Source organism: Heliangelus exortis, chromosome 17 (genome assembly GCF_036169615.1).
Source record: "Heliangelus exortis chromosome 17, bHelExo1.hap1, whole genome shotgun sequence".
Taxonomy (NCBI): Eukaryota; Metazoa; Chordata; class Aves; order Apodiformes; family Trochilidae; genus Heliangelus; species Heliangelus exortis.
In genome coordinates, this window is record NC_092438.1 from 4030890 (window position 1) to 4045402 (window position 14513).

Below are 14513 nucleotides of genomic sequence, written 5' to 3' on the forward strand. Positions count from 1 at the left end.
CGGTGCCTGCGTCTTCCCCTCAGGCCTCTGGGAGGTGCAGTTCGCAAAGGCTGAGAAGGGGCTGTGTCGGCGGGTGGCTGCTCAGTGTTTCCTTGTCCCACACGAGGCTCTTTACAGATGGGAAAAGGCAGCAACCGTGTGGGACTCTGCCTCTTCGAGGGCCTGTCCCGTGCGCTCCCGGGGGCCCCCCCGAGGTGGTGCGACAGGGGCTGAGGAGAGCGGCCCCGGCAGGGGTTGTCTCCTCGCTGCATTTCCCGCCTCCCTTAAGAACTCAGCGCCCGGAATCGGGTGAAGATGTGCTCGTTTTAGCTTTTATCTATGCAAAATTGCACCTGCCTAGTCCTAGAAAGCGTAGGTGCAGAGTGATAGTTCCGTGGCAGCACCGGTGTTGGGTCAGTAAACTTCCAGCGGTAAGTTGACTGGATGCATTAAAAGTTCCCATTAGGCAGTTCTGCAGCACACTTTGGTCAGAATAATAATTTAAAAATCCAGTTAAGCCAAAATCAGTAGGATTTATAAAGTACTGACTGTTACGAGTATTAGGACTTATTAAAAATAAATACATTTAAAAAGCATTGCTTGAAGTTAAGTATATTTGGAGGAGACAAGGATTAATATAGGGGAAACAAGTACATTTTGGATAGCAGCCTGCATATGTCAGTGGCAGCATTTCACTTTGCAAGACTCAGCATAAGTGTTTGTAACTAGACAAAGTAAGTGTTTGCGAGAAGGGAATTTCATGGAGTGTTCACATGCAAGGTCTGAGTCATCTGCAGTATTATTTATATTAGAACACTCTAGGGCAGGTTACAGAGTTGTTTTGAAAGCAGCCAGGCTTAGAACTAGAATATAAAGATCTCCATTCAATACAAAATCTGGTGCAGTTTTGGTTGGAAAATACACAAACTCTCCTGAAGTGGCTTTTATGAAACGTAATCCTGGTACAAGAACCAGCTGGTTTCTGGCTGCACACCAGCAGTAACATGTACACCTTTGATAAGCAAAAAGTTCCACATGGCAGGTAATGAACATGTGTCAATGGGCACATGTTGTGCTTCCAAGAGGGAAGCCCTTATAAAAGTAAGTAAATAAATAAAATTCCCTACAAACACCACAAATAATATGTTTTGAAAGAAAAAAAATTGTAATTCACAATGAAAGAATACATGCCTCTGTTAAGTGGAAGTCTTTCCTTCAAGCACTAAGAGCTTACCCTCACCAGAGCCTTAAGAGTGACTTTTAAAGACCTTATGAAAGCCACTCTCAGGTTATTCTCTGGTGCAGAATTCCTTTCCAGTTTTCAGACACACTTTGCCAGGGCCTCTGTTTCTCAAAGCTGAGCATTATTAAGGAAGATTCTCACTTGTGTTACTGTAATATGTTGTCCCACTGAGATCTGGGATAGAAACTGGAATAGGCTATGCTCCTTTTTTAACAGGGGATTAGAGGAAGCAGTTAGAAGTAAAGCCACAGGACTAAGAAATAAGTTTCCTAAGCAACTAATACCATAAGGAGCACTTCAATATAGCACTCTCCACTTACTGAACATTTGTTTGTGGTTGTTTGGTGGTTTTGTTTTGTTTGTTTTTTAAAAAACTAACCTTTGCTTGTTAGGGTAACCTTTATTAAACAGTCTGTATCCCATACATTACATTTAGTATGGAAACAAGATAACAATATTTGGAACAGAGGAGCTCATGGGTCACTACTGTTGAATTGTGCAGTGGAAACCAAGCTGCATGAGTTCTGCTGACAGTGCCTTCTTGTTGTACACGTTTTACTGTCATTATGAGGGTTTAATAGCTCATGTTTATAATGGCTGCAATGCTGTATTGCAAGTTTGTTTTTTGCTTGAGCATCGACACAGCCTACAACTTGGGAAAGGCTTAATTGGAGGCAGGTACTCCATTTTCAGAGCAATTAAGACTTACCTTGAGATTGCCATCACTCAGAATATGTAGGCAGCAATGCTTACACACACTTTGGCATTCCTTAAAAAGTCTTCTTGAGGAGACCAAATACGTATTTGATCAGGGGTATGAAAGAGTGCATTACCTCTGATTTCAGGGGAAAATAATTACTTGTGTCATCCAACATTCCTTCCTTCCTTCCTTCCTTGACAGGTACTTATCCTCTAGGTACTTGCTAGGATATAAAAACATCCAGTCCACAGAATTTCAGAAGATGCCAGATGTCCTTCACAGTGTACAAACCTGTTTTGCAGGCTGTGCCACACACAGGAATTGTGTAAACTCGAACACTGGATTTTTAACAGGGCTAATAGTTTATTTTACCACTTCCAAACAGCTCAAAGTAAAACTTAAGTGGGATAATGACATATGCGCTGGCAAAATATCTACTGGAATGTAAATGGTGATGTTCTGTTGAGGTTTTAAAGCATTATAAAGGGTTTGCTTGTTTAAATCTATTTAAATCTCATCAAGAGGTTGAGAATAAACATACTAGCTCTTCATTTAATAAATACTGAAAATAATTTCTTATTGAGAACCACCCATATAAAACCACCACATCAAGTCTGCCTTGACTTCTAAAAAGCACTGCTTAGAGAAGAAGAGGATGGACCAGCTCAGGGTTAACAAGTGGGGACTGGGGTGCAGAGAAACTGTCTCCCCCACAGTCACAGTTCCACTTGTCCTTGAGCTGCCTTGTAGCTCTTGTTAGACCCTTGGCTGAGTCAGTCTGTTACCTCATTACATTTAGCTACAGAACAATCCACCTTCTTTTTCCTCCTGGGTTACTAAAATGAATCAACTCTTAAGAGGTGTTTAACATATGCCAGAGTTAATATAAAATAAGAATGAGGAACAAGACTGCTTTGTTAGTGAGAGAAGGTAATTCATATATTAAACTGTCTCAGGGTAGCTTCCCCACTAGTTTGCAGCTTGTGGTAAATCAGTCCTAGAGCAATGAAATTAAACTCTTCATTCATGATACTAGGGACAGTATTCTGTACTTTAGTAGTAAATTTTACTTTAAAACACTCTCTCACCCTAACCAATATAGCTATGAAATACCAATGTTTAGGTTATGTGATCTGAAGCAGAAAGGAATGATGTATTTCACTAGGTTTCAAATACACGAACAGCTTTGAGCAGTTAACTGCTCACCACCAACAGGTAAACTTAAAAAAAAAGCTGCATAAAATAGCAGTAGTCTAAGGGGGAAGGAGAGTGGGTTTAGGGTGCTGGGTTATAAGTGAGTTGAATCAGTTTATCTTGAGATCAGGTAAGTTCCTGGGCTGCTGCAAAGTGGAAAAGAAAGCATTTGGCTGAGGTTGGGAGGAGCAGGAAAGGAATAAGACTTCCCCTTCTGGTATGGCAGCAAGCTGAAATTCAACTGACACACCATGAGCCATACCCTGAAATTTAAAGGTATTCAAATATGTGTATTAGTTATGCACTTAATGAGTAGCTTGATATTTAAAATTGCTTTGAAGTCAGAGTGAGCCTTTAAAAACAAAGGAAAAAGAACAAGTTATTTACCTAGGAGGAAGAAAAGATAAGAGTTATAAGGTAAATCATTAAAAGAAAAACATAGCCAACTGTGCTCAGCTATGAAAGTGCCATTCTAGAAACATAGCTCTTTATCTGAGGCTTATGTAAGAAACAGTCTCAAAAGACGTTCTAGAAATTAAGTTTACTCAGATGAAAGAGACAGAATTAAATTAATCCAGAAAGTTTTTGTGGAAAACATGAATTAAGGCTATACCTAAGTACAAATGACCTCTCTTGAAGGAAGACCACATAAAAGTTTTTCTAAATACCTTTCAGAATATTAATGAGGTCTGGCACAGAATTGAAAATACTTAAATAGTTTAAGCTTGATTAAACGCCAGAAGATTAAAAATTGATATTCTTAAACTCTGGCAAATTCTATTTCCAGGTGTAGCTGACAAGAGAACAAAAACCCCACACAGTGTTTCAGCATGATGGCTTTTTCAAGAGTAAAGTCTATCCTAAGCTTTGCTGCTATTCCTAAAAGGTAAGTGAATTATAAAGAGGCTTCTATATTCACACAACTCCATGTATAATCCCAACTTAGTTATCTTGATATAAACCCATAAAATTTCGTGGATTTGTCTGTTCTAAACCTGCTAGATAACCTATGCTGTTTCCAACCTATTACTCTCCCTCTGCTGGACGCTCACATAATTGCTACGTGTGCTGAACATAATTGGTTTTCCAGATGTCACACCATAGCTTAAGCTATTTTCCACAGTCCAGTTGTAGAATTACTCCAAGCTTGCAAAGGGCATCCTCAAAAGAATCTAGCAAATTAACTTTTATACATTTAACTGTGCGTTGGTGATGAATGATTCTGAACTAGATTCTTCTTTTGAGGTCGCCAGAGTCAAAGCCATTCTTTTGGAGAAATGAAAGCATATACAGCAGGCCACAAAAAAAGCATTAAGTTGTTTTTACTTTAGGTAGCAAAAGAAATCCATAGATCCATACACCAGGATACCAGTTTCTAATTTTCTGTGTCTATCTCCTTACCTCTCAAATACTTTGTATGCTCAGTTCATTATTTTCCAAAGTAGCCAGGTGTCTCACCTTTGCATACATGCATAACCTTTTTTTCTTTCTTGTGTTTATCTATCTTTAAAAATAAAGGCTGAAAAGCTGTCTTCTTTACAAGTGCCATCCCTTTTTTCCAGGTGACTTTAGATGGAGGCTCAGAGTTGTGTGATCTATTGATTAGTTAGCGTGTTGCTCAGATGTGAAAAATCTGTAATAAAAAACCTGTATTATCTGTAATAAAAAAAGGAAGGAGGAGAGGAAGGAGGAGAGGAAGGAGGAGAGGAAGGAGGAGAGGAAGGAGGAGAGGAAGGAGGAGAGGAAGGAGGAGAGGAAGGAGGAGAGGAAGGAGGAGAGGAAAAAAGGAGAGGAAAAAAGGAGAGGAAAAAAGGAGAGGAAAAAAGGAGAGGAAAAAGTTATGTATTTCTGTATTTAGACAGTGTGTAAAACCAAACCAGCCAGATGGTGCCCTACAGGGAGTCTACAACATTTAGTAAAATCATTTCACTACTCTGCCATGTCTTTATATCGGAGGTTTTCACAATTTCTGTACCTTTTTTTTTTTTTTTTTTTTTTTTTAGCATGAATCCTTCAGGGCTTTTAGCTTACACAGCACACGTACCGAACATTTTATCTCCGTTTTTCTCATTTTCCATTCGCCCGGTATTTCTTCACTTCCCCGCAGAATTACCGCACGGGCTGGACCGTTAGGTTTTCTTTGGAGAAACTACCACAGGATTTCCCGCCGGGGCTAAGCACATGGCGTTACTGCCTGACGGTGCCGGTGCCGGTACCGGTGCCGGGACGGACCGAGCAGCTTCGCGCCTTTTTCCGTGCAGCAGCACGCGGGGCTGGCAGCCGCGCGCCCGGCAGGAGCCCGCGCTCGGCTCTGTGAGGGGAGGAAAGAAAAGAGGAGGAAGGAGAAGGGAAGGTGGCACCGTGAGAGCTCTCCCGGGAAGCGCCTGCGGGGACAGGTGAACTCCCCGCCACCCTCCAGGGCCGACGCGACTGCACGGAGCCGTATTTACCTTCCGGGGCGGCGGGGCGAAGTTCCGGGGCGGAGTGTGAGCACTGGCCGGCCCGGTTCGGGGCTGTGCAGGAGGAGGGACCGGTCCGGCGAACGGAGGGTGGGAGCTCCGCGGCCACCATGAGTGGTGAGTGGAGGGCTCGAACGGGACCCTCTGCGCCACTGGGTCTCTGGGCCACTATGGGGTTGGTGTGGAACCTTGCCTGAGGGATCCCCGCTGCCTGCTCTGCCTGGCGTGGCCCTGTGCTCTGCTGGCCGAGGCACCTTTTTGCCCCCTTGGATCTCCCTAGTGGGCCTGGGGGTTGTGGGTGAGTCCCAGGAGGCTTCGGCTGCTCTGTCTCCGAGTGCGGGGTAGGGCTCGGCCCTTGGCTGCATCACTACACCCCGCTCCTTATTTTGGCCCCCAAAGCCCCCCAGAAGTGTTTTACCTCGTTCTAAAGGTTGGCTTGGAGCGTGACACTGGATCACAGCACAAGCGGTGCTGGGCTCGGGGGTCTGTGTTGCCTTAACTGTGCAAAACCACAGTTTTTTCAAAAAAAAAGCAAGAGAAAATACATTAAAAAGCCAAAACCAAAACCGAACTTACTGGCCTGCAGCTGGTGAGAAAGGCGAAAAGCATGAGTATTGGAAAAAGTGGCCTTTTCCAGTATGAAGGGTTTACCGTTTCCTCTTCCCTAGCTCAGACCTGATGAGGCTGTGTTGGTTGTGGATGTGGCAATTTTTGGCCTCTGTGTTACAGTGAAGTGATGCATGAGCTAAATCGTGAGGTTTTTGAGGTATTTGTGAGGGGAAATATTTAAAAGCATGAGAATTGGGACCCACACACTTTAGATTTGGAGGAGGTATAGCCCCTTGAATGGGGTAGTATGGAGAGTTATGTAGGATGGAAGAAGAAATTTGGATAGATTTTTCCTGTAAATGTGTCTTAAAACACATTGTCAAGGGTTTGCTAGGGTGTTTTTTAAAAAAGGTGGTTTACTAAATGCTTTTATGGGTTTCTTTACTTCAGTAGTGGAAGTTGCAGACAGTACTTGGCACCTGAGAACTATATCATGGTTTTCTCCCACCCTGAGTCAGTACAAGTGACATCTGTTGCCAAAGATAGTAGAAAAAGAATTGAAGAGTTAACTGGAGTAACTAAATGCTGCATGTTTTATGGATAGCAGTCATTCCTCAAAATTAATACACTTCAGTTGTGTTTTGCCTGTTTTGTTCTCAGCTTTGTGGTAAGAAGAAGGCAAATGACTTTTTGTTGATGAAGATGAGGAAAAAAATATTATCGTGGAGAAAACTGTTAGTTACCACTGTGAAAGATGCAAGTAACAGTTAAATCTTTCAAACCAAGGGAAAAGGAAGCTTTTTGAATGTTTCAGATCTTGACACGGTACAGTTTTTAAGAGTCAGCATTTTCATTTGGAAAACCTCAGTGTTTCAATGATGAATTCAGGCAGGGACAAGCTGCCTGCAAATTTATACAAATCAGAACCTAAATCTTTCTAAGTGAGTAATCTCTGGGAGCTCTAGTTGAATTCTGTGAGTCAAAAGGCAAGGTGGCATCTTGGGTAGCATAAGGCCTCATTATGTAGCTATTTTAAATACCTTTAGAATTTGTTTTTTTTAAACAATGAAGAGAGAGGTTTTTGAGGAGAGAAAACATTTACTTAAAATACAGTAATGCTTAAGGTGACATTAAGGCTAATCGTTCAAGTGCATGGTCAGCCTACCCATGTGTAGCTCTTGCCAAGAGCTGTGTGACCTGGGAAACAAGTTCTATTAGACAAGAGGATAACAAAAAGAATGCTCATTTTGCACTTTGTCAAAAATTACTGTTATACAATACTTACAGTATTTTTCTAGAATAATGTAGGGCTGAAGAGGTCAGGACAGAGAAATGTGTGTCATTATCTTGAGTGTTTCAGATAAAGGAGATGGCAAATATTAACATAATAAAATTTAACCATATAATTTTTTAGTGGCTGTAACAACACTATCTTTACTTATTTCCTTGCCTGATTTTAGCCCGTGAAAGTAAAATACAAACAGAAGAACCTCTTTCCCTAATGGCTATAATTATTTTTAATATATATATATATATTTTAGCTGCAGTTTATTTCTAGTAGATGTGAATGTAACTTCCTGTTGATTTGAGCATTACTGTAGTTATTAGTAATATTACTAATGCTGCTTACTAATTGCATACTAATATTTTATTGGGCAGTGTTGAGTAGGCTAAACTATAAAGGAGAGTGACCCAAGGATACTGGATTTATGTATTTGGCAAGAACTAAGGCCATTGTCACTTGTTCAATGCCAGTTTCCAAAAAACATAAAAATGCAACTAATTCAGGAATGATAAAAGGTAGTGTAGAAACTAGGGTCTGTGTTTGATTCACCTTAAACTTGTACCCTTGGAACTGGTATTGGAGCAAGCAAAAGGAATTACAGACTGAAATTTTGCATACAAGACTTAAAGAGCTATGTAAAAAAAATCTGAGATTTTTTTTTTTTAATCTTTCTTTTTAGCTTGTACACTACATGTGATGGTGAAGAGAGCAGTAACTGTAAAGAATCCTCTTTTCCTTTACTTTCATAGTCAGCTTTCTTCTGCTGTAGGTGTGGGTATTTCTGTCAGAGTATGGAGACAAGCATGACCCTAAACGACAAAAAATGACAAGGTTCACATAGGCAGGTGTGGTACCTGAGGCTATTTTTATGTCTTTTTGACTTGGATGTTGATGGGAGTAGTTTCTAAGTTTCTTAGTTTTTGCAGCCTTGAAGTTGTGTTCTTACAATTATTTTTAGACTCATGTATTAACTTCCTTTTTTATTGCAGTGGTCTAAATATAGCATTTTTTTTCCTGAGTAATGCTGTTTCTGTGTTCTGTGTTTTGTATGTATGTTACTGCAGTTACCACTATTGTGAAGCAGTAGAAAGATATTCTGTAACAGTTTATAATACACTGTTAGTCTTTAAATCAAGTAGACTTGATCACATTTAATTGGTGCTCTTGGCAGAAAATGTGCTTTTATTGTTTTTAGAGACTTAGGAAATGAAGACTGTAAAAGAGCAAGATCTTAGAGTTGGTAGACATTTATTTTTACATTCCATCTACTTGAGACAAAATAATTGCTAAATAGTACTAGATTTTCTGGTCTTATTACAAAGAAAAATGTATCATCTGCTTGAAAAAAAACACAACTTAGTATTTCAGTTTTTAAATAAATGTTAGATTTTTTGAATATTCTTATTCTACCTGAAAATTTCTGTGTTAAGCAGAGCAATGGAAGAATCTGAAGACACCTCAGCTGTCCTTTGGTTTGGACATTATGTGGCCTCATAGCCCTGTTAACTGTAAAGTTGATCTGAAAGGTTTATGGAAATTATTTGTTGTAATCACATGTAGTCATAATTGTTATTAGTACAAATTTACAAGTAAAATAATGACAATGCCCCTCAGTCTGTGTATGTAAATTTAAGGCTGTTTGATATCTCATGCTTTAGTCTTTTAGAACATCAGTTAGCATAGTGATATTCTGTAGATTTTCTGTATTTATGGATTTTTAAAATATAGATCATAGTCTGGTATCATGGTGCAAATAATTTCTGTGTTACAAGATAAAGGTGCCAAAGAGATGTGAATTTAAAACGTAACATTTATTGCATTCGGAAGACAAACTCAAGCCAGATATTTAGTATTTTCATCAGATGTTTTTCAGGAGATGGATTGCTGCATTTTTCTGAAGTAGTAGTTTTGAGCCTATTCTTGCAGGTATGTGGATAGCATAAGGCTGCAGAAGTAACAGGTTTTGAAATAGTACAGAAAATCTGCAGGTTTGTGTATCTTTAACATTACTGTGCATGAAGGGTAGTATTAAAAGTTGAGATTTAATTGTTTTCCTTATTTTACAGTTACATGATTTATTATAAGGTGTTTAGATGCATAGGCATGTGTCAGTTTTTGGCAATGCATGCATAGTAAGAGCACTGAGTATAATTTGATAAAACTGTAATCTCTGAGGGAGAACAAAGTGGCATAGAAGGGATTATATGAATTTAACCTTATCTGCACAGTGGCATAACTACCATAGCTGTTTGGAATTTATTTCCTACTTGGTATGGGGTTTATTTCATGTCTGCTCAGTTTGAGTCAGAGTTCAAAATAAGAAGTATAACTTCTTATCCCCTTCAATCAGCTAAATAACCATTGTGAAGCTTAATTAGCAGCTACATTTGCACTTTTTTTCCATTATCTTTATTCTGGCATTGTGTATTATAGACTTACTGTGGGGCTTTTTCTCCTAGTCCCATATTTAAGATTAAACAAAGGCAGAATAATTTCAGCAAGACAAATTCTGTCTCCTCCTGGTGGTTTCGGAGCAAACTGCTTTGAATGTATTATGAAGATAGGAAGTGCTGGGATTGGACCTCACAATGTTGGACAGCAAGAGGAAGAAACATTTCTCTTTGAATATTATCTCTCTTTGCTAGAGGGCTTATTCTGTGGTGTTTGATTTTCAGTATCCGGAAGACCTTGCCCATACAGAGTTTTGTTAATTGGCTTTTAAGTGTGTGCATGTATTGGTTGTGTGTTCTTTGAGAGGAAAAGAAAACCAGAATGACTAATTTCAGTCAGATTTTTGAAGTAGATTTTGAACTTAAGCTCAGAATGAAGGAATTGTAGTGGCATTTGACACATATAAAGTCATTTTACACATATTCAGGGGATTTTATAAAGAATATTGTGTCAAGCAAATACCAAAATGTTTTTGGTTGTTGAAATGGTTGAGAAATTGAAGAACCTCTTGCATAGTTGCTTGCATAGTAAGCAAACTAGATTTTATAAGTGTTACTCATTAAGACCTGTGCTTCTGAGAGTTACATTTTAAGGCATTTATTGTAACAATTGCTCTCTGTTCACATAACTTAAAACTTTCTAGGGTAAGGTTGTTTGACCCTAAGAAGATAGTCACGTGTCATGGTTTAACACTGGCCCGGCAATTAAACCAAGTAACAGACGCTCTCTATTAATCTCTCTCTCCTTCCTGATAAGAAAGGAGAGAGAATAAGGGAGAGAGACTTATGGGTTGGAAACTAAACTACACAACTTTAATGAAACAGTAATGATAAATAGGAAAAAGTTACTAAATATATACAAATATACAGGAAAATGGATACCACATTCCTCCCCCCTTTCCCCCAATAACTCTCACGTCACCACTGAGGCTGCAGGGCAGCTCTGGGAAAGTCCAGGCTGGACTCCTGGAGTCGGCAGCAGTCGGGAACTGGAGGCAGGAACACACAGATAAGGGCTGGCACGGATCAGGACCACAGGCAGACGAACGGATGGGATCCTTCCAGGATGCCAGGTGAAGGAATGGAAGCAGGAAAGGCAGGAAGGGCAGGCAGCCGGAAGCTGGAAGCAGGAAATCAATGGCTTGGCCCTTGTGATCCCTCAAATTTATACTGAGGATGACGTATATGGGATGGAATACTCTGTTTGGTCAATTCTGGCATCTATCTTGTCCGTTCCTCCCCAAAGGAGGGATGCAGGTGGGACCTCTTTATGTTTTCCTCAAAGCTGAGCAGTGTCCTTGGCTCTGCACACCAGTCTCTAGCAGTAACTATAAACATCAAGTGTTATCAGTCCTAGAAACACACACTGTCTGAGAAACTTGCTGTTAATTTCAGCAAGTGCAACTACTTACAGGAGACTTAGCTGAAAGCAAAAGTACAAGACAGAAAATCACCTTTATCCTGGCCCAAACCAGGACATCATGTTTCTCATTTTCCATTCTTGTATTATGCTGTGATGATGTGTCCCCCCAGTAGTTGTCCCAGTTGAAGTGTGAGTTCCATCATACAACTAATCCATCCAACCAAAAACTAAATAAAATAAAATAATCTTAAAGTAGGACAGCTACAGGCTTATGTTAAGGCTCCACTGGTGGTTCTGCTAAGAAGCTAGGGGTAAGTTGTGCTGATTATGCAGAGTTATACTTTATTTGGTATTGTTGTAATATATTATGAAACCAAAATCTTACTGTATTAAAACTCTAGATGATATTTCAAACAGTATTCTTGCATGTTGGAGAAAGGCTACACAAACCCTCAAACCACAGACTTGCGCTGTTATTTTACTGAGAAAAAATACATTAATTAATTTAATGGAATAATTGACATGGGAAGAAAGTTTTCAGGGCTCTGTTTTTTTCCCAAATCTATTTTTCTCAAAAAGCTATGAAATATAATAAAATTTTATTGAATTTCAGGTTCACAGAACAATGACACTAAAAGGCAATTTCTTCTAGAACGGCTACTTGATGCAGTTAAACAGGTGAGAAATCTGTTGCATATTTCTACAGTGTACTTACTCAGAGTTGTCAGTTCTAGTAGAAACTGTCTGCCTTGTTTTTGTCTTCTTTATGAGACAACTGAGAAGTCTTTCACATGGTACTACTGAGTTTTTGTGTCTGCTAGCAAATAACTTTCATGCAGTATTTAAAATTCTTGTTCTTGACATATTTGCAATATTTGTATATATTACAGAATATATATGATAAATTTATATTTGTACTACATGTCTGAACTAAATTATAGTGTAATGGAAAGGCTGAACTGGTTAACATTTTACAGTGGCAGCTTTTTTTCTTTACATTAGGATTTTAGTGAATGGTTAAGATACAGTTAAAGGTGGCATTTGCTTTTGTGTGCCTGTATCTTGCATTTGAGTTCAGCAAATAGGATTTCATAGATGATTCATTTTAGGAGAGCTTGGGAGGCAAAAGTCTGCCTAAAAAATAAGCCAGTGATTCTAAGAATGATTTTTCTCTAGTGCTGAGCTGAATAGGGGCTTTTTTTTTTATTTTTTTGAGGGGGAGGTGTGTACATTTAAAACTCAAAAATAGTAATTTTAACTCAATTTTAAATTTACTGAAGGAGCTGTATGTCTGTTGCTTGGCAAGCAAGGATATGTTTGACTTGCAAGAGTAGCCAGTTAGTGGAGCGTGGTGTTGTAAATCACTTTTTGGTAGGCTGTATTGGTCAGTGCTTTATTTTCTACTGTTTTCTTCTTTGTAATGACTTTGTTTGATATATGGAAATATTTCCCAGTATTGAGTTTGTTAGTGTAACAAGAAATCCCTAAAATCTTTTTATTGCAGTGTCAAATACGGTTTGGAGGAAGAAAAGAAATTGCTTCAGATTCTGATAGCAGGTAAAACAGTCTAAGTAACTTTTAACATGCTTAGATTATGGATCATAGTGACATAAAACATGGCACAAAGCAACTGACAAGCTCAAAAAAAGCAGCCAACCCAGTTCTTTTTGTTTACATAAAGACTGACATGGGACTCTGATTTTTTTATCTTGTTACAAATTTGACAGCTTGGAGAGTGTTCTGTATGAAGTCACAAGTGTATTAGAAGATGCAGAGCTCACGACAAATCATTTACTTCTGAGGTCTGACCATGAGATTGGGGAACTTACCTTCCCTAAAACCTCTTATAAAATGAGTGCATATTTATTATCAATAAACCTGTGTTTCATGAAGCTTGACACTTAAGTGTCAGCTGTGTTTAACACATACTCATTAAGAAAATTTGCATTCTTATTTTTTCTTACCCTGAATATAGTCCCCCACCCCCCAAACTTAGAGAAGATAAGATGTAAAACAAATAGATTGCATTTGTGTCTTTTATATCATAGAATGGTTTTGTTTGGAAGGCACCTTAAAGATCATCTAGTTCCAATCCCATTGCATGGGCAGGGATGCCTTCCACTAGACCAGGTTGCTCAAAGCCCCCAAAGCCTTACTGTTCCTTGTTGGTTACAATAATATTCCTTTCTTTGGCAGGCTGAATTGCTGGCTTTGCAATGTTCCTACCTGTGTGAAAATGGATTTATTAACTGGGTTATATTTTTAAAAAATTGGCAATTTATAAATAGTGTTGTAGATAACATAATCAAAACCTGAAGCTTCAACCCATCACCAGTAAAAAAAATCATGTTCCTATGCCAAGGATTTCTGAAGGACATGAAAATGTGTGTTTAATTGTTTTCCTAGACTTGAGCTATAGTGCACTATTGCAAATTTACAGAACTGTATATCAATGTATAGGAAGCATATTTTCAGAAAATAATTCATTGCATGTGTAGTACAAATTATATTTATGAAAAATTTCATGTAATTGCATTACATGAAAAGCCAGTAATCTGAATTTGAAATAACATGACTAACAACCCATATAGCTGGTGAGGATGATTTCTCAATTTGATTGCCAGTTCTCCTGAATGTAATTTGTGCCACAGCTTTGAATAGTCATGATGAGGCTGGTGTAATTAAATTATAGTGTTTGCAAATAATGTTAGTGTATAAGGGGGGGTCTTTCACTACATATAAGGTAATGGTTCACCTTTACAGAGATTTGGATTGAACTTGCTATACAGAAACTTAGTTGAGTTGTTTTCATATGATCTCTTCACAAATTCTTTTGCAGAGTGACTTGTTTGTGTGCTCAGTTTGAAGCTGTGTTTCAGCACGGTCTGCGGAGGAGCCGAGGGTTAGCACTGACAGCAGCAGCAATCAAACAGGCAGCAGGTTTCTCCAGTAAAGCTGAAACAGGTGATTTGTTAATCTTAACTGTCTATTTTAAGCAGTTGGTAAGTGCAAGCAGTCAACACAATGCAAGTTTTAAGCAACATACCCAAACTGCAGACTGTTGGTAGCATACTTGGACTGTCAGGAAGCAGTGAAGGTGGTTACTGTTCTCTTAATCTAATTTAACTTTCATACCAAGTTTCTCTAGTTTTGCATCTGCTTTGTCAATTCCATTATCCCCACTCTGGGTTATTCTTGTGTAGTTGTGAGACTTATTTCCCAAAACCTTTACTAATTTAATGAGTCTAAACTGCTTGTTTAAGCTTCTAAAATTATAAACTTTGCTAATTT

General features: G+C 38.8%; 1 protein-coding gene across 3 annotated transcripts in view; it reads left to right on the forward strand.

Annotated features, from left to right (window-relative positions):
- Positions 1-5452: 5452 nt before the first annotated feature.
- Positions 5453-14513, forward strand: part of SNX29 (sorting nexin 29) — a 140851-nt gene continuing 131790 nt past the window's right edge. For 2 of the 3 annotated variants that reach the window (XM_071760693.1, XM_071760694.1), the window contains exons 1-4: positions 5453-5692; positions 11836-11900; positions 12727-12779; positions 14062-14186. In XM_071760693.1, the coding sequence (XP_071616794.1) occupies positions 5686-5692; positions 11836-11900; positions 12727-12779; positions 14062-14186 (250 nt within the window). In that variant the 5' untranslated portion in view covers positions 5453-5685. The remainder of the gene's footprint in view (positions 5693-11835; positions 11901-12726; positions 12780-14061; positions 14187-14513) is intronic. The other variant, XM_071760692.1, reaches the window with a different exon arrangement.